The sequence below is a fragment of the Larimichthys crocea genome, chromosome XIII, assembly GCF_000972845.2.
Source record: "Larimichthys crocea isolate SSNF chromosome XIII, L_crocea_2.0, whole genome shotgun sequence".
Classification (NCBI taxonomy): Eukaryota; Metazoa; Chordata; class Actinopteri; family Sciaenidae; genus Larimichthys; species Larimichthys crocea.
Window position 1 is genome coordinate 28260540 of NC_040023.1, and position 17858 is coordinate 28278397.

The following is a 17858-nucleotide window of genomic DNA, read 5'->3' on the forward strand; positions in this document are numbered from 1 at the left end:
ATTTAGTCGATGCCATACATTGGAAACTACTGTCTGTGAACTAAGGTGAAAAACAGACAGATCCTGTTTATTTAACCATGCTGCACAGACATGACGTATGTCTAAAATGTTTTTCTAAGCGTTTGGTTCATTTCTTTTGGCTGAGGAGGAGATTTTCATATTTTCCTTGAGGCATATGTAACAATCCATATAAAGACAGGCTTACACTCAATATACTGCTTCACAGTTACATAATGAACATAAAGTTGACATAACTCCTACTGTTTCTATGATCTAGTACTGCTCATATCTATATATACTACATTTTGGAGTAAATCCAACAATCAATCAATCCCCAAAAAGCAAAAACATACTTGAGAAAAAACATGTGACAGTTTCCATCAATGAATATGCTGGTCTCGGAGACATGAGAATGAATCAGTGTACACTGATGTATTTAAGTAATGAGTCATACAGCCACACAGACAGAGTCGTCTGTCTGGTACTGCCCTCTAGTGATGACTGTGAAGTTTAAGAGGTCTTTATTAGGTTTTATTCATGCTTAATGTTACACACTTTAATAACGTGCAATGTTTGGTGACTAATTTAAAAAAGTGGTCATTCAATGCTTCAATGTCCTTTGTGTATATTACTATATATTTTATTATACACTTCTAAACAATTAAGTATTTTAGCTTTCACATCCCTACTAGCAGAAGATCTCTTAGAAGGTCTCTTACTTTATTAGAAATCTACCTGGGCTCCAACTGTCTCTCACCTGAAGGGGGTCGTTGTTGTTGTAATAATGGACACATTACAAAGGCCAAATAACTTGTATGCAAACATACATACATACATACATACATACATACATACATACATACATACATACATACATACATTCTATTGGTATTTAGAAGTTATCCAGAGTATTCTGGTTCAAACTTAGATGTATGTAAGTGTTTGTAGAGAGAATCTACAAATTGTGCTTGTTCTTCAGGAAAAGAATTAGGATGGTGTGAAGGCTGCTCTAACTGCATCAACATAAAACCGAAATATTGACTTTGGAGTTTTATTAGTTTGAATTAGACGGAGCATTACACCAACAAGTTTTTTTTATAGCTGGGGTTAAAAATATACCATGCATCTGTTCCCGAAGACTTCTCACTCAGATTAACTTTTTGACTTTTCTGCATCTATTGAATCACTTGGAGCATCATTGAAGTCCCCTCTTATAACCAAACAGACATCTTTATGTTTATCTGTGAGAACACCTGAAGCATGATCCTCTTCAGAGCTGAGAATTTCTAAAATGCCTCCTGTGGATGTGTTCATTTCCAGAGAGGGGCCCGCACACACTGCACAGGGAGAGCCATTACAAGTAAAACAGGTGTGTCCGCACACGTCCTCTGACGTGCACAGGCTGCAAACCTTCCTGACCATCCCATTGGCTCGCTTCCTCTGACGTCAAGACGTCTTGTTGTTGGTGAAGGGGCGGGAGCAGGACACCGAGGGGGAGCTACCAACAAGCAGCAGGAGCATCAGCGAGAGGGAGCGTCCGGAGGATGCTCGTGTTTCAGGTGAGATTCAGAGGCATATAATGAGAGTTCAGTTAAAGGGAAGGCAGACAGACGTGCGCGGAGGGTATACCGCCATGCAGGTGGAAAGAAGGACGCTGACAGGGACACGTACAGAGGTTTGGTAAAGGCTCAGGCTGAAAGGTTAGCTAAGGAGTTAGCGTGAGCTAAAGCGGGCTGGCGTTAGCTCGTGTGTGTCGTGTTAGATTCACACAGAGTCACACGGGCCCTCAAACTGTGGCGGGTTTGTACCAGCTGCTGTGTGCTTCAAGAGCCTCACCTGGCTAAAGATAACGCTTGTTTGAACCAGCGTCAGCCACTGGAAACCAGTGACCCACATTTGTGCTAGTAAGGCAAACCCCTTTATTCATTTGACATATGTAATATTGTCTCTCTGTCATATCTCATGTCATAGGATAACCTGGACGTAAATGAGGGGGGTAGGAAAGAGGGTAACAGTAGCTCTCAGTGACCACTGAGCAGTGTTTGACCTCTCCAGTGTCAAAGCTGTGACATGCCAGCACATCTGGACGCTTCCACCTCTGGCCTCTTGTCACGAGATGTATGAATCAATCAACACTCACTGCAAACCACACCACATATTATATCTGCATACTTACTGTGCAGTATTCTTACTTATCATCCTGGAATATCACTACATAGATACTATGCCTTTTTATTATTAATAATAATCTGTTACTCTTTAAGAACTGCATGGAATGATTGCTTCTATATTTGTGATGAATATGAAGAGGTATTGCTTACACACACACACACACACACACACACACACTCTCACTCAGACCTGTTTTACTGCTAAACAGGAAAGTTCACTTTCAGTCTGCATCATCTTTGTTAATGCTTTCATCTTCATATATAAATCTGCTGTGTCATGTACTTCACTATGTACTGTATGACACCTGACTGCAGTTCTGGTCATGTGTGGTTATGTGTTGTGTTTGAGCCATGATGATTAGTTGATTGACAGAAAAATCATTTGATATCCAATATGTAATATTCTATTCTGTTATACTGAATTATATTATTCTACAAAAACATTGTAAAATGTCTCTTGCTCCAGTTTTTCAGATGTGAGCTCCAGGATAGTTAGACATTTAAAAAAACTTCTGGCTCTGGGAACATTTTTCACTGTTGTGTGACATTCTATATATTAAATTAAGCAGTCAAGGAAATAATTGGCGGTTTAATGGACAATGAAAATAGCTGCAGCCCTGAGGCTGAGTGACTTTCACCCCTCTGTGCTTGTTATGAGATTATTATAACAAGACCCAGGCTGACCTTCTGTTCTAATGCCTACTTACACGCACGCATTTTACTGTAGGGCAGGGAAACTCTGTTTCAGTGAGCATTTTCTTTTTATCAGGCGAGGTACCCTCTGTTAAACACTGGAGGATTCTCTGGCTGTTTAATCCCAACTGTTGCTAAAAAGCTTCTCCAGAGAACCAGGCTTTAACCTGCCTCTAACCTGTGCCCTCTCTTCAGCATGCGGTGACTGAGACTGATCCCTGAAGGCACAGTGGGTCCGGTAGCTGCAGCAGACCTCTAGCTTAGATGAAGGATGAAGAGCCCGGTGCACAGATGCAGGGACGTGGAGCACGGGCGTGGGCAGGGCATGGCACAGACCACCTGCCTACAGGCCGAGCAGCGCATTCCTATCTCCAAAGACGTCATCACTTCCTCCTCCGCGTCGGCCATGTGGTTCATCAGGGACGCCTGCGGCATCGTGTGCGCCGTCATCACCTGGCTGCTGGTGTTTTACGCGGAGTTCGTGGTGCTCTTTGTGATGCTGCTGCCATCCAAGAACCTGACGTACAGCATCGTGAACGGGACCCTGTTCAACAGTCTGGCCTTCCTTGCCCTTGCCTCACACCTCAGGGCCATGTGCACTGACCCTGTGAGTCTTTAGAGTCTTTAGCTTTATATAGACCTGCTTAATGGAGCTGAACTTTCACAAAATTCTAAAAGTACGTTTAGCCTCTGCCTGCTTGTGTCATTACGGTGATGAATGAGGTGAAGTCATCCACTGTGTTTCTTGCTAGGGGGCGGTGCCAAAAGGGAATGCTACAAAGGAATACATAGAAAGCCTTCAGCTGAAACCAGGGCAGGTGGTCTACAAATGTCCCAAGTGCTGCAGCATCAAGCCTGACCGAGCACACCACTGCAGGTAGGACAAAAAGGACACAAGATTCTCACTGCTGCATTGGCATTTGCAAACCCAAACCCACGCTCACAGCTGCAGTCATTTGCTGCAGTGAAAAAGTCAGACTGTTATCATAAACTGTGACTTTGGTTCATTTATGCAAATAGAAATTGCTCTCTCACAGAATGTGGTGCTGTTCTCTGTTATGGTTGTTGTTGCCTCAGAGGGTTGCTACATTTTATTTGAGTCTTTCCTTCACACTTGACTTGATGTGTCTCTCACAGTGTTTGTAAACGCTGCATACGGAAGATGGACCACCACTGCCCCTGGGTCAATAACTGTGTTGGGGAGAACAACCAAAAGTACTTTGTGCTTTTTACAGTAAGTTCACCGCGAGGATCAGTGTCACATATGTGGGCTGACCACAAACTTTGATTCAATTATGAACTGAAGAACATTGCCAAAGAGTTCAGTGTTTTTGTTGAACACTGTAGGTTCTCTTAAAGAGGTGATAGATGAAGAGATTAGAAGTTGCTGTTGCAGTAGTGCAGTACAGATGTAGAATATCACTCAGTCTGCAGCTGCTGGTTAATGGTTCTTCATAATTTTCTTTTTCATATAGATGTACATTGCACTCATCTCTCTCCACACTCTGGTCATGGTGGTCTTCCATTTCCTCAACTGCTTTGAAGATGATTGGACAAGTGAGTGTTGTGTGTCGTTCTATAACTCTTTCTTTGTCTTATTTTCCATGACCAATCTACAAGAGAAGTCCATCTGATGTCGCATATTTTAGTCTAATTTGATGATTTTTGGATACACGTAGTTTGATCAGCTCCCACTGTGCTCTGGTGAAGTTGTGCACTCGCTGCGCCTGCAGAGTCACCTGCCTGTAAACATGCATGCCACACAGCTAGTGTCACAGAAAAATTTCTCCTGGATGCTTGAGGAAGACACTGAGTTACACGTTTGTGTATATTTGAGCAGCACCTCGACCTGTGCTGATTGAAAGTTAGAAGGTCACTGCAGCAGTAAGAAACAAACACATACTTGCAGTATTCAGATCTATTTGTGCTTCCATTTTACCAGCATACACACAGAGTTTTATCTTCCATCACCCATTTGAACACAGTTAGAAATGTCATATTTAATAACACATCAGATTTCTGGAGGAGTGGCAGAGGGCTGAACCAAGCGTGGTAGAAGTAGCAGAGGAGGTTTTGTTTTGATAGAAGAGGACAGACTTACCCAAATGATGATAATTATGATTTTATATATATATATATGTACATAAATAACACACATAAATAACAAAGTCCTGTATTCTTTAAAATCACAAGAAAAAAGGATATCACAATGTCATATATTTTCCATATCGTGCAGCCCTAATCTAGATGCCATGTTTATGAAACAAATTCAAAGTGACAGAAATGACAAACACAAACAGAGAATCAAATGTTCCAGATTCTGCAGCATCAAGCCTGAGGGTTTGTTGAAGATAGAAAAGGATGAAACGGTGTCAGTTTTGTTTGTTTTAATGTGCCTCTAGATTAAAAAAAAGAATATTGTAGGATTAATATGTGAATTTCTCTGTGCGTTACAGCACTGTGAGAATATAATTGTATTTCTCCTCAGGTCCTCTCCATTGCTATCAGAAATCAAATATTAAAAGTATGAATGAAGTCTTGTGCAAACATTTACATCTCCGTGGCGTGGGCAGGGCATGGCACAGACCACCTGCCTACAGGCCGAGCAGCGCATTCCTATCTCCAAAGACGTCATCACTTCCTCCTCCGCGTCGGCCATGTGGCGTCCCTTTCCTGCTGCACTTTGAGCCGAGTCGCACAGCACACTGAGAATCTTCACGAGTTGCTCGAGGGGCAGCAGATGGAGGAACACACAGTCAGCATGCAGGCCACATTTTCATTATGTAGTCATGTGGTTATGTGCACTAACATAGAGACACTCCCTGAACCTGTTCTGTTTGCCATTTGTACCACACTGTTTGTTGCAGCTTAATTGAATTAAAGCTGAGGCACAGAAGCATCAGAGCAGTGTACAGGGCTGGTGATGAGAATTTGTGTCCTGTCTGTGGTTGAAGATTGAACCAAAATAAGTGTAAGTCACTGCGCTGCAACCTCAGACTTTCATTCTATATTTCCTGTCTAAGTCCCCTTACTTTGAGTCCTGCATTCAAAAGACAACACAAAACAGGTTTACACTTTCAGAGTTCCCACACACTGTCAAGGTGTTTTAAATGTGTGTATACATACCCTACTGTTCACAGCTGCACCCCTGTGCCGAGGGCAGTGATTCTAGTCTCCATCTGTACATGTGCTACATTATAGACACATTTGCCCACCAGCTTAACAACACAACCTAACCCTCTTATCCCAAACCCTCACTAGCCTTCCCTCTGTTACTGAAGCAGCCTCAGCAGGTGACAGGTGGACGTCGTACCTGCTGTCAGTATTGCTTCAGTGCTTTCCATCCTGGCTGTAGAGCTGCAGACCAGCAGAGTGCAGAAGTTTATCTGACTGTAGTGCTCAGCACTTCCTCATTTGCCCTCTTTTTTGCCCCTTCACTTCTCTTCCTCCATGTCCCACCATCCTCCCCTCCCCTCCCTCCCCTCCACCAGAGTGCAGTTCCTTTTCTCCTCCAGCAACAGTCATCCTCCTCATACTCCTGTGCTTTGAGGGCCTCCTCTTCCTCATCTTCACCTCTGTGATGTTCGGCACCCAAGTCCACTCCATCTGTACCGACGAGACCGTAAGTTATCCATTCGGTGACCAACAATCCTCCTCCTCTGCTCTTATCTCTCTTCTGCTCTTCTCCTCGCTGCTGCCACCCTCTGCTTTTTAACACGAGCATCTTTGAGCTTCTTACTTCTGATCCAGACAGTTAACTGTGTCATCCTGCAGCTTTCACAGCAAGTCCTTACTCTGACTGAAAACATTGTCTAAAAGATGAGTAACTGCCAAAAAGAAAGAAACTTGGTCAAACCAGTACACACAGTGTGTGTCTTCCCGTCAGAAATGTGCCCAGCTTAACACCGGCCCAACATTCAATGCAGGAGGGTGATGCTGCACCACAATGATGCAAATTTCCAACTTTATTGTCCAACTGAAACCAGAAAATAAACATTAATCGGCCATAAGTTTGTGCAGCTGCAAACTCCTGATTCTGTATCTGTATCTTAGACTCAAGAAACCTCCACACCTCTAATCAAGGATCAATAACTTGTTTTTAAGAATTTTTAGTGGCAAATCTGCTAATGGCAACATAAATACACACTCAGCATCTCATTTATAGGAGACAGTGTACACAGGTGAATCTGTCTGTCGCTGTTTGCAGAGGCTCCAGTCTGCAGTGCACTTCCATAAACCACACACCTACCAGCATTACACTGAACATTTATTAAAGCCTGTTCCTATAACAGTTTATATACACATGCTGGCAAGCTTTCTCTCTCATCAGTATCATCAAATTCAATCTGACAGCTCTCTGAAGGAGGGTCAGCTGATTCACATTGAACAGTTCAGACAGTGTCTCTCACCATTCTGAGTATAAGGGCTTAGCAAACCATCCGCCCCTCCCAGGCTCTTCCATTCTTTGCCCAGCAGAACATTTGGTCCTCAGCTGTTTCCCTCCTTTTGGCAGTTATCTCAGAAAGACGGTCTGTGATAAACAAAAAGTTATCCCATAACCAAAATCTGAAACATTTTGGAAGCTGCTGTCAGTCTGAAATAGATGTCATGGTCTTTAATACAAAAAGAACAAAATAAGATGCAGTTTAAGGTTAGGTTAGGTTTGAAAACACAAAACAAGTTGGATATATGTTGTTTATAAGGTGCAAACATTTCTGGGGCCACTGATATCTACCAAAGTACTAACGTGTGTGACCTGCAGGTAGTAGCAGTCTTGAAAGTCTGTACTGCAGGCCACACACGTTCAACCTGCAGCCTTTAAAGGTCACTTTATGTTTGCAAAGCTCAAACAGTCTGCTCCGGAAGCCCACTGCAGCCACAGAGGTCGTGGTGAGTGTGTGAAACCATCGAGCGATGTACTCGGAAAATGCAAACGTATATTCACAGAAAGGTTAAATGTGTCCATGTATCAGTGGAAGAAGGAATCAGTATCCCCTCTATGTAGTTTGGTGTCATCCTGAAATCATTCTTTTGGTATGCCTGGTATGCCAGAGCTCACCAAACCAAACCAAACTCCTTTTCTCCTGCTTCCAACGTCTTTTTGTCTGCAACTCTGTGTCAGATAAATGGGAGACATTTGAGACATATAGAGGACACAAGCAGATACATGATGCTTGTAGAGAAATCACTGAAATACTGGGATTTATTTTTTTTTGGTTTGTGATTACTGACAGAAGTCCACCAACTGAAGTTTGGTTGTCTTTCGTTTTCAGGGCATAGAGCAGTTGAAAAAGGAAGAGAGAAGATGGGCTAAAAAAACTAAGTGGATGAACATGAGGGCGGTATTTGGACACCCTTTCTCCTTATTATGGTTTAGTCCCTTCTCCACCCCTGACCACGGGAAGGCTGAGACCTACCAGTATGTGGTGTGAGAGCTCAGCGCAGGGAACGAGGTCGGCCGGGGTCAAAACAAAAAAAACAAAAAAAAAAATGGTGGGAAGCGCCCTGTCCAGCCCCACAGAGCTCAGCTATGGCAGTCTGCTGCTCCCAATGCAGAACGACAGTTCCGCTGTGTCTCCCACGCTAGACACGGACAGCTTTCATCTGCTTTTTGTGTTGCCAACTAAGTGCGCTATCCGTTTTTTTTATCTGTGTGTCGCCTCGAGTGAGTGGAGTTGCAGAGAAAAAGAAAACACTTTGAGTTTGTGAATCCTGTTTGCAGACACTGTGATGAACCTGTTCTGTTTTTATTTGAGTTGTTGTATCAGAAGCTCTCGATTTTTTTTTTTTTTTTTTCTCGCTCTGTGTTTTTAGTCATGCTCTCCCTTCAGGGTTAGCTCAGCTCAATTCCAGAAAAAAAAACACACTTTCTCACTCATCACTAGTGGTGTCTGGACAGACTTAGTTTTATGTGTGGAGGTTTTCAGATATCCACCCCTGAAACTCACACCAACCAATACAATGGAAGAGAATGGAATGTAGTTTATGACACGAATGAAATGTTCTCAGAGCCCACAGTGTTGTGTTGAACTTGCTTGTTTTGCTCAACCAACAAATATATTCACCAGAAACAGAAAAACCAATAAACACTGACATTTGATGAGCTGTAAATGTGAAGTAATTTTGTGACTTCATCACTGAATAAACAAAGCGTTTCAGGACTGTTCTTTTAAAACCTTTCACAGTGACATCTGTAGATTACTCAAAGCAACCAGGGCATTTGCATTTGTCACATGAAGCTTCCATTCACCTCCATTGTGATAGAACGAGACCAGGAAATAAAACTAAAACTATCTGCATGTCCACATACCACTAGAGCTAAGTGTAAAAATCTGTCTTTTTGTGGTTTGGGTGAATTGTCAGACAGTAATCCACGGTTCAATTCATGGTTCAGTTTTCATATTGGAGCCATTCTGCAAACATCCATTCTATTACTGATCCTTTTAAATGGCACCAAACACAGCACGTCATCATTCTTATTGTGGTTGATTATGATTGTAAACATATTTTAAATATCCTGTTGGGGAAAAAAGGAGACACATGGTTTACAAGATGCACTGATCCTGTTTTTATTTGTTTTTGTTTGTTTTTTTCTCCCAGAGAATCTGAAATCTGTAAATCTAATGTGATGTTATTTGAGGTTAAATTCAGCTGTGAGATGGCTCAGTAGACTGTATCTCACCATAGAAGAAGAAAGGTGATCCTTTTAAACTGTATTTGAGCCTCACGGCAGACAGGAAGAGAAAAAAAAAACACTGCAGTTTAGTTGTGTGTGTTTTAAATGGTTTGAGCTCCATGTTGCCCAAGTGTGGAACATTCTCCCCGATTCCTCTCTGATACATGCTCGACATGAACAAAGCCTTTTATTTTACCAAAACAAGCCGGGAAGTTTCACTAAAACGCCGGCTTGCTTTGGTCGTGGCAGATTTTTTTTTTTTCCTTTTTTCGAGTCACTCTCATGCTCAATGGAGGAGATGAAATGGTTCGAGCCAGAACAAATGTCAGCCCCTGCTTTGTGTTTCAGCGGGAGAACATGGCTGTTAGAACGTGGAGTTAACAGGATGTCAACAATCACACTGTAACATTATGTCATGCTCCCTTTTTTTTTGAGGAAAGGTTTGGTCGCCCACAGCAACACTAATACTGCCTGTTCGTGTATGTGTGTGTGTCAGCTGCTGTGATCTGAGCTCATGTGGTGTTTTGATGTTGTGAGCATGTGCCAAATTCAATGAACTCCACAATAAACTCGTTTGGGAGAGCTACTAAGTGAAATTCCTCAAAAAAAGGAACAGCAGCTTGGTTTGAAGCAGAGAACAGGTTACTGAATGTGGGAGTCAAAGGGAAGCTCTGTATGAACATGTATAACTGCATACACAGCTCTCTGCACTATTTCAGATCACTTCAAAGCATTTAACAAAGTATTAACATTCGTCCTTCACATGTACTAAAAAGGCTACTCAGCACTTTGTATTTCTCATTGAGGTTTTCTTCTGTGCTCTGCTCTGAAGTGTGCATTTTATTCTTCTATTCTTTGTTTACATGATATGGTATGTATCTTTTGGTTATCTGAATGCACGGTACAGGTGAAGGTGACGTGTGTGAAACTCTGCTGGTATGATGGTGATGAAGTCTCACTGGTGATGAGAGTGATGGTGGAGATGATTTGTTTTTTACAGAAACTTTAATTCTTTCTAAATATTCTGAAGATATTTCAGCACATGCGCAGAGAATAAATACTTCTCAGTTGCGATGCAGAAACTGTGTTTGTTTGCTTCTTTGAATGTATTTACTTTTCCTCTAAATGTACGGAGGACAATTATGTCTGCGCCTCTCAGTTTCTGTTGGGATATCGTTTGAAAGGTTTCTACTCTCCCTGCATAAAGTCCTGTCACACCCTGCATTGTTAAGTCTTCACTCTGTCCTTGTCTTTCATTCTGTTTCCACTTTCCTGTCTGTAAACCTGCCTCTCTCCCATGCCATGTTCTCTCCACACTCATTTGCATTCGCTTTGGTTGATAACTCACTCTGCCAAACGCTCTCTGAAGCAGACAACTCTTTAGAATCTTGAGGAGAGGTAAGCTTGTAACAGAGCTCACGTTAGACGTCCCATTCAAAGCTTATCACATCACAAGCATGCAGATTTCAATCCGAACGCCACAGTGCGCTTCATGTCTTTTCAATATATTTATTTTAATTCAACCAAACATTATGAATGAGTGAGTGCTGTGTGTAACAGGATGCATGCACTGTTTTGACCATTTGACATGTTTGTCTCCTCCACAGGGGTTTATTCTTTATTTTAAAGTGCATGAGTCATCCTGTACGGTGTTTTTTAGTGACATTTTGGGCATGTTTCTTAGAAAACAAATGAAGCCGATACAAAAGCATTTAAACAGAAGACTTACAGAGCATTAAACACAACACTCACATGCTTTATGTATGTTGAAAGAGTTGGTGGTTGCTGTAAACCCCCTTCCTGTGTGTACTGGCCATGAAGTGAATGAATCCTACACTCACCTCTAAGGTGGTTTGCTGTCATCATTATCCATCTAGCATGGCAAAGAGAGAACAAGTACCTTATTTACTGAGGGTAGATTAGATCAGAATTCATATTAGCTACATGCTAGCCACCTAGGCTGTGTGATTCTAGGGCAATCTGTCCACTGCTTTGGTCCAAAATGAAATCTCTCAACAACAGATGAATTGGCATGAAATTTTCTAGACATCTATGCTCCTCAGAGAAGAAATCCTATTTACTCTGGTGCAGTGGGTTTTTTTTTTTGTCTAGCACCAGCCACACTTTTATTTAGTGTGTGTGAAAGAACTCATCATGAACAAAATGGATTTGTTACAAAAGTTCATGCAGACCTGGATGGTTTCTAGACGATTCATTTCTCAAGGGATTGTTTGATTGACAGGAGGAATTATTAGAGCAACCAATAACTCATTCAGCATACATATGGCAACTGAGTCTTTTATTAAAAATTCCAATTGTCTGTCTGAACATCTTTAGTCTGATTTCTGTCTGAGAAACGGGCCCAAAGAGCAAACCATAGTGCTGTTGCAGTTTTATTCATCAATCTTGCGTCATATTTGTGATTGATAGTGCATGTAGAAGACAGCCTTTTTTTGTTTTTGCTCAGCTCCTTTCACCTCAGAACCTCACTGTTGTGTCTTCTGCAGGGAATTGAGCGTCTGAAGGGGGAGACGGGGAGGTGGGGGAAGGTGCCATGTTGGGAGGCCATGCAGACGGCGTTCGGCAGCCCGTTCTCTCTGTCCTGGTGCAGCCCCTTTTCAGGGCTGAGCTGCAAGAAGAGCCCCACAGAGCACGTCGCTATCCCGCAGGGGGAAATCATCGAGGAGGACGTCATAGAGATCCCGCTGGACTAGTTCTGATCAGGAAGACTTTTTTTTTTTTTTTTTTTCTTGTCTCCAAGCACATAAAGATCCCTTTTGAAAATTGTGGACACATAACTTTATCAGGGCTTTCTGACCAGCGAGGACCCACTCGGGATTAGAATTTTTATTCATATTTTATATCTCAAAAACTTCATCTATCACGGGAGACACATCCACTCTCTCCTAGTGTCACTTAAGCCACTTGCAGGATGTACAGGGCTGTCAACTTCTGTGAATACATTTACCAAACTATGCTCTGCCATTGTACACACACTTAGGGCGTACCACTTAGAAATAATCCTTTGTTACACAACTCATGCTGCCAAAGCTGCAGTATTTTCCTGAAATCAATGTGTGATAAATCTGACTGAAGTGAAGGAACTGGAAGGACTCGGAGCTCCTGTTACCGCAACCAAAGTGTTTGTGACTGGAGGTGGGTTTCACAGCGTCTCATCGAGCCGTCTCAGGAGAACACCACTAATAGTAGTATTAATGTGACACCTTGCTGTCTCTGATGCCTTTTGATGAGGATCTGAATTCACCCTGTGCCTTACCTGTCCGGACGAACAGGGTGTGTGTGTGTGTGTGTGTGGGACACTTTGTGTGATAAGTTCATCCGTCCAATTCTGGCATCTGTGTCTGCAGTGTCCATGTGTACCTTTACGCCTGCAGCACATATAGAAGATTAATATTAGTAATTGCCTTCATGTGGAAGAGATTCCTGTGTAATTGAGTCAGCTGCTGTAAAGGGCTTTGAACTGTTAAACGGGTGCTGGATATCATGGGACTACTCATGTCTTTATCATGTTTACATTATTTTAACAAACTGTTTTATCTCTCTGTGGGTTCCATTCTTTTTTTTTTTATTCTAGAATAAATGGAAATATTTCATATCTGCACACTGTGAACTTATTGTTAATAATCATCAAAGAGACAACTGAATGAATGACAGTTTATTTATTTTACAAATTCATACAAAAAATGACATGGAACTGCTGATCAGACTGCACCAAGTTAGATACTTAACTTTATAAAAGTTAGCGACAATTTTAAATAGTTAAAAAAAAAAAAAAAAGTCACATCATCTTAATGCAGTGAGCTGCTACACAGTCTGTACATCAATAGAAATAATCTATAAATCATCATGACCTCTTTCACGTTCCTGTTTCCGATGTTTTGAATGAAGCTGGTCAGATTGTGGATCGGAGAAAACACTGCACTTGATGTGTGTGTAATTACATGTATGTTTTAGCCTGCCATCTTGAAAATGAGCAGCGTGGAAAATATGTTAGCTCTTCAGTCCAACAGGCTGAAGTCTGCCTCTGAAAATACAAAAAGTGAACTCTCCATGTACCACACAGACTGCTGCTAATTTCCCACGAGTACAATGAAGACTTTCTTAAATCAGAAAAAGTCATTTCCATCTTTTGTATTATGGCCACCATATTCATTTAAAAGGTCCAGTGTGTTGAATTTAGTTGCATCTAGTGGTCTAATCGCTGCATTGCAATCTCCTCACATCACCCCTACCTTAGTGTAAAGGAGAAACAATACCTTATGGATCCTCTCTAGAGTCACTTTTTTAGTTTTAGTTTAGTTTGTCTGTCCTGGGCGACTGTAGAAACATGCTGTTTCAATGAGGCAGCCTCCATCAAGAGGATCCTCTCCCACTGTAGATATAATGGTACAATTCTTAAGTAACAAAAATAAAAAGATTCTTATTTAAGGTGATCATACGTGCATGAAAACATAGTTATGAATATTATATTCCATGTCTGCCTTATTCTGAAAATAAAATCCCCCAAATCTTACACACATAAAAAGATGATGAACGGTTGTGTTTCCTTTCAATGGTGACCAAGTTAATCACTTGAAGCCAACCACACTGTGTTACTCAAACCAATCTTTACTCATTGGACCAGAGGCCAAACTGCGAGTAGAAATCTGGACCCTAAACATCTCCCTGCTAATCTCAGTGTCCCAGTAAAGCCCACCAACACACAACAGAAAGAAAAACAACAGCAAAGATACATTTAGAGAGGAGTCTGAGTTAGTCCACAGCCTGCTGTTTGAACTGCACTGAAGACATAAGACAGTGGAGTTAACCTCCTTCCCTGAGGACTTCCATTATGTGCCACCAAGAGTGTTGCCTCCGGGCTGTTGTGCAGCATGCTCGCCATCATGGAGCACGAGTTACATTACTTCTCCTTTTTGCCCTCCTCCTGTGTGAGCGTCTGAGGTGACGATCCATGGAGCACGAGCAGTCCACACAGAGTGAGAGAGATGCCCACCCACCACAGAGCTGCGTGGGTCTCACCGAAAATCACCCTCCCCAGGACAGCCTGGACACAGACAGACAGACTCACTGTGACACAAGGACAACATTGTGTCTTCTCATGACTCAAAGGTGAATGCTGGAGCTTACTGAGGAGATGAAGTTGGATGCAGTGGTGGTGACGGTGGCCCTGGCTGAGGAGGAGCAGTGTCTGAGAGCCTTGGAGAAGAAGGTCCACATTATGGCGTTGCAGGTAAACAGCAGGACACCGCACAGCAGCCGCAGAGGGATGTGGAGCTGCAAGCACACACACACACACACACACACACACACACACACACACACACACACACATACATACACACATGACATTAATGAACATGAATCATGAAATTTCAAAATAAAATCTTAAAAACTAAATAACAAAATGAAATTAATAACAGTCAAAAGTGTATTAATAACACGTAATTTCCTCTATTAACAAAGTTAAACCTGAGCTCTAAAAGTCACACTCACCTTTAATAACTTTAAATCTATCTGAACATTCTCCACAGGACAGGACTACAAAAACTACACTGAGCTTGCAGTGTTTACAGTCTGGTGTGAGAGGTACCAAGTATTCAGAGTATTGGGAGGACTTGTTAAACTTCGACCAGGAGACAAAAGAAGGGACAGCGTTTTGAGAAAGAGACACAGAGACACAAGTGTCGTATGAAGCTCGTCTCACCCAGTCGCAGGCTGCAGCTCCGCCGTGTGTCTCGGTCCAGCCGCGGAGCCCGGACTCACACATGTCTCTCACATAGTCTGCACCGAGGGACAGCTTGGCAGACAGAGAGGCGGCAGCACCCAGAAAGCCCGCGAACAACGCGTAAAGAGACCCCGAGCTCATGTTTGAAGCCGTGTTTGAAGCCGTGTTTGAAGCCATGTTTGAAGAGGGTGAAACACAGCACAGTGACAGGAACACACAGCTACACTCACAACTACTGTCAAGTTTGAGTCAAAGGATATGGACCGTGGTGGAAAATTTCAAAATAAAAGCCGAAATTTCCCCGTGAACACTTTACAGCAGGCACAACTACTACACTACCTAAGCCTTTAACTCATATATGCTGGTAGTTAGGTCACTTTTTGCGCTATCTTCCAAAGATATCGCCTTCGGTGCAGCTATTTGAATACCGGAAAGAGCTTGTCCATTTATCAACCACTCCCACAAAATACTTGCTCAAATTAATGAGTAGTTAAATTAATATTTACTCATGGTCTATATGAGAAGTTAGCGTTGTCAGTGGTTGACAAAGTTGAAGAAAACACTTGTTTTGTCACCGCCGACTAACCTCGCGATCTTATTTTGAAAAACAAAATCCTATCTCCGGTCACATTTTCGCCGTCTTGACGTCAGCTCCTCTCGCCCACCAATCACAGCTGGCTCCCTGAAGTCACGTGACTCGCGGCGGCACATCCTAATGACGCGCGTTGTGTTTTGGTGACTCGTCCTGTGTGTCTGTGTGTGTCTGTGCGCGGCCTCCGGTTCACCGTCACTCTTCTGTCGTTGCTCTGAGATGAACAAAAACAAGGCCAGCGGCGTGTCATGGGTGAAGCCAGCGGAGCCGTCCTTCCTGAAGAAGTTTAAAAGTGACGTCGGCTACAAAGAAGGGCCGAGCGTCGACACGAAGGTAGGCGGAGTGTGGCTGGGGCTAGTCGTGCTAAGCTAGAAGCTCTGACCCGGATAACGTATGCAGTGTTTACATTGCCGTGCCATAGTATCTTTAGATTAATTAGCACAGTTAAATAATTCACTATCATTGAAACAGGACCTTTATTTATTTATTTTTATATTTTACCCGTGTAAGTGAAGCCTCTCGTCCATTCAAAGCGCAGAACAGCGCCATCCTTTCAGTACTGCTCCCATCCACTGCTGCTCATCCAGCGCAGTGAATGGAGCCATTTTAAACAGCTGTCTGTCCGCTAAAGAAGACCTCTTTGTCTCCGTGTGTGTGTCGGTGTGTGTGTGATCTCCCCCTGTCTCTCTCTCCTCTCTCAGCGCCAGGTGATGCCGACACTGGACGATGACAGCGGCAGCGATCGGGAGGACGAGCTGCCTCAGGTCGTGGTGCTCAAAGGAGGAGACCTGAGCGCAGAGGACGTGAAGAAGATCAAGGACGAGAAGCGCAGCGGAGGTGGCGCAGAGAAAGGTCAGAGAGAGAGAGGGTGAAGCATCCTCTCATGTCCAGAGGGCCTCTTTGTTTGACTTAACGCGGGGAGCAGTGCAGTTAAATGTTTTAATCACATCATGTTTGACCACATTTAAATTCTGCGTTTTAATGAACCCATCCTGTCCACAGACGACGAGCCTCCTCCTGATGGGAAAATCCTGTTCAAGAAACCAGCCAAGCGTTCCTCCTCAGACAGATTCCAGGGCATCACAGCCAGCTCCAGCAAGAAGAAGAAAAACAGCGGAGGAGAGAAGGTGAAGGCGAAGGAGGAAGATGAAGAGGAGGAGGAGGAGGAGAAGAAGAAGGAGGAGGTGAAGTCTGGGAAGAAAGTGAAAAATAACAGCCTTCTGTCGTTCGGAGGGGATGATGATGACGATGATGAGGATGAGGATGATGATGATGATGAGGACGACGACTAAACGTTATGGGTGAAAGTCATTAAGCTCTGTGAAACGGGAATCAGAGTGACGTTTGAACATTAATGGTTAAATTTTTAGGAGCAGGAGGCAAATTAACAGACACAGAGTGTGTCTGGAGTTCATCCACAGTGTGCAGCCTGTCCATTCTGTAGCTTTTCTTTCTTTTTTAAAGGTGGTGCCACCATCTCTGCATGTCTCAGCCCACTGACTACAAATACTCGGTTTATTCATTTTAGTACTGTAAAAATCAACTTCCACATTCAGACGGCCCAAAGTTCCATCATAGTTGTACAGAAGTGCTGGGATGACTGGGTCTAAATCAGAGTGCTGTCTCTTAAATTTCAGATGTCTGTGTTGTTGCTTCACCAGCTCACAGAATGAGTGTTAATTAACCACAGCTGAGTGAGTCTGTTTTTGTTAATTATGTAAATTAGAATTTAAACGGCAGCTCTAGTGATTTGGAAATTGCACTCTTAAGGTTTCAGTGAAAAAACAAAGCCGTGACACTTTAGAGTGTGAGCAACAGCATCGCATTAATGAGCTCTGTCTGCAGTCACACTCCCTAAAAGACGGTGGCTCATTTTCAGCATCGTAAAATGTGACAAGCAACTTTTAAATCTGTCACGAGACTCCTGCTGACTCCAGTACAATACAATAACTCATCTTTGCAAAAAAAAAAAAAAAAAAG

The 17858-nt window shown here is 42.8% G+C and overlaps 3 protein-coding genes across 6 annotated transcripts; 2 read left to right on the forward strand and 1 right to left on the reverse strand.

The window, feature by feature from the left end:
- Positions 1-1415: 1415 nt before the first annotated feature.
- On the forward strand, positions 1416-13068 carry zdhhc3a (zDHHC palmitoyltransferase 3a). 4 transcript variants are annotated; one of them, XM_010747828.3, is made up of 7 exons: positions 1416-1559; positions 3060-3471; positions 3617-3741; positions 4002-4098; positions 4340-4421; positions 6356-6486; positions 8138-10762. In XM_010747828.3, the coding sequence occupies exons 2-7, from the start codon at positions 3136-3138 to the stop codon at positions 8294-8296; spliced, it is 930 nt and encodes a 309-aa protein (XP_010746130.1). In that variant the 5' UTR covers positions 1416-1559; positions 3060-3135; the 3' UTR covers positions 8297-10762. The 4 variants fall into 4 exon arrangements, with proteins under 4 accessions (XP_010746130.1, XP_010746128.1, XP_027142108.1 ...); XM_010747826.3 differs by lacking the exon at positions 8138-10762 and adding an exon at positions 12048-13068 and having other exon boundaries at positions 1418-1559; XM_027286307.1 differs by lacking the exons at positions 1416-1559; positions 8138-10762 and adding exons at positions 1626-1904; positions 12048-13068.
- Positions 13069-13201: 133 nt separating this feature from the next.
- Positions 13202-15870, reverse strand: LOC104932566 (transmembrane protein 42). The gene is made up of 3 exons (XM_010747829.3): positions 15266-15870; positions 14689-14835; positions 13202-14605 (listed from the first exon to the last, which is right to left on the reverse strand). The coding sequence occupies exons 1-3, from the start codon at positions 15461-15463 to the stop codon at positions 14462-14464; spliced, it is 489 nt and encodes a 162-aa protein (XP_010746131.1). The 5' UTR covers positions 15464-15870; the 3' UTR covers positions 13202-14461.
- A 117-nt stretch (positions 15871-15987) lies between these two features.
- On the forward strand, positions 15988-17857 carry kiaa1143 (KIAA1143 ortholog). The gene is made up of 3 exons (XM_010747830.3): positions 15988-16211; positions 16580-16730; positions 16881-17857. The coding sequence occupies exons 1-3, from the start codon at positions 16098-16100 to the stop codon at positions 17168-17170; spliced, it is 555 nt and encodes a 184-aa protein (XP_010746132.2). The 5' UTR covers positions 15988-16097; the 3' UTR covers positions 17171-17857.
- The last annotated feature ends 1 nt before the right edge of the window (position 17858 follows it).

Coding starts and splice junctions, on each gene's coding strand:
- kiaa1143 (XM_010747830.3), top strand. CDS start 16,098: ATGAACAAAAACAAGGCCAGCGGCGTGTCATGGGTGAAGCCAGCGGAG. Junction 16,212..16,579: donor GGCCGAGCGTCGACACGAAG/GTAGGCGGAGTG, acceptor CTCCTCTCTCAG/CGCCAGGTGATGCCGACACT. Junction 16,731..16,880: donor CGGAGGTGGCGCAGAGAAAG/GTCAGAGAGAGA, acceptor TCCTGTCCACAG/ACGACGAGCCTCCTCCTGAT.
- LOC104932566 (XM_010747829.3), bottom strand. CDS start 15,463: ATGGCTTCAAACACGGCTTCAAACACGGCTTCAAACATGAGCTCGGGG. Junction 14,836..15,265: donor GAGCTGCAGCCTGCGACTGG/GTGAGACGAGCT, acceptor GTGTGCTTGCAG/CTCCACATCCCTCTGCGGCT. Junction 14,606..14,688: donor CATCCAACTTCATCTCCTCA/GTAAGCTCCAGC, acceptor GTCTGTGTCCAG/GCTGTCCTGGGGAGGGTGAT.
- zdhhc3a (XM_010747826.3), top strand. CDS start 3,136: ATGAAGAGCCCGGTGCACAGATGCAGGGACGTGGAGCACGGGCGTGGG. Junction 3,472..3,616: donor GGGCCATGTGCACTGACCCT/GTGAGTCTTTAG, acceptor GTTTCTTGCTAG/GGGGCGGTGCCAAAAGGGAA. Junction 3,742..4,001: donor GACCGAGCACACCACTGCAG/GTAGGACAAAAA, acceptor TGTCTCTCACAG/TGTTTGTAAACGCTGCATAC.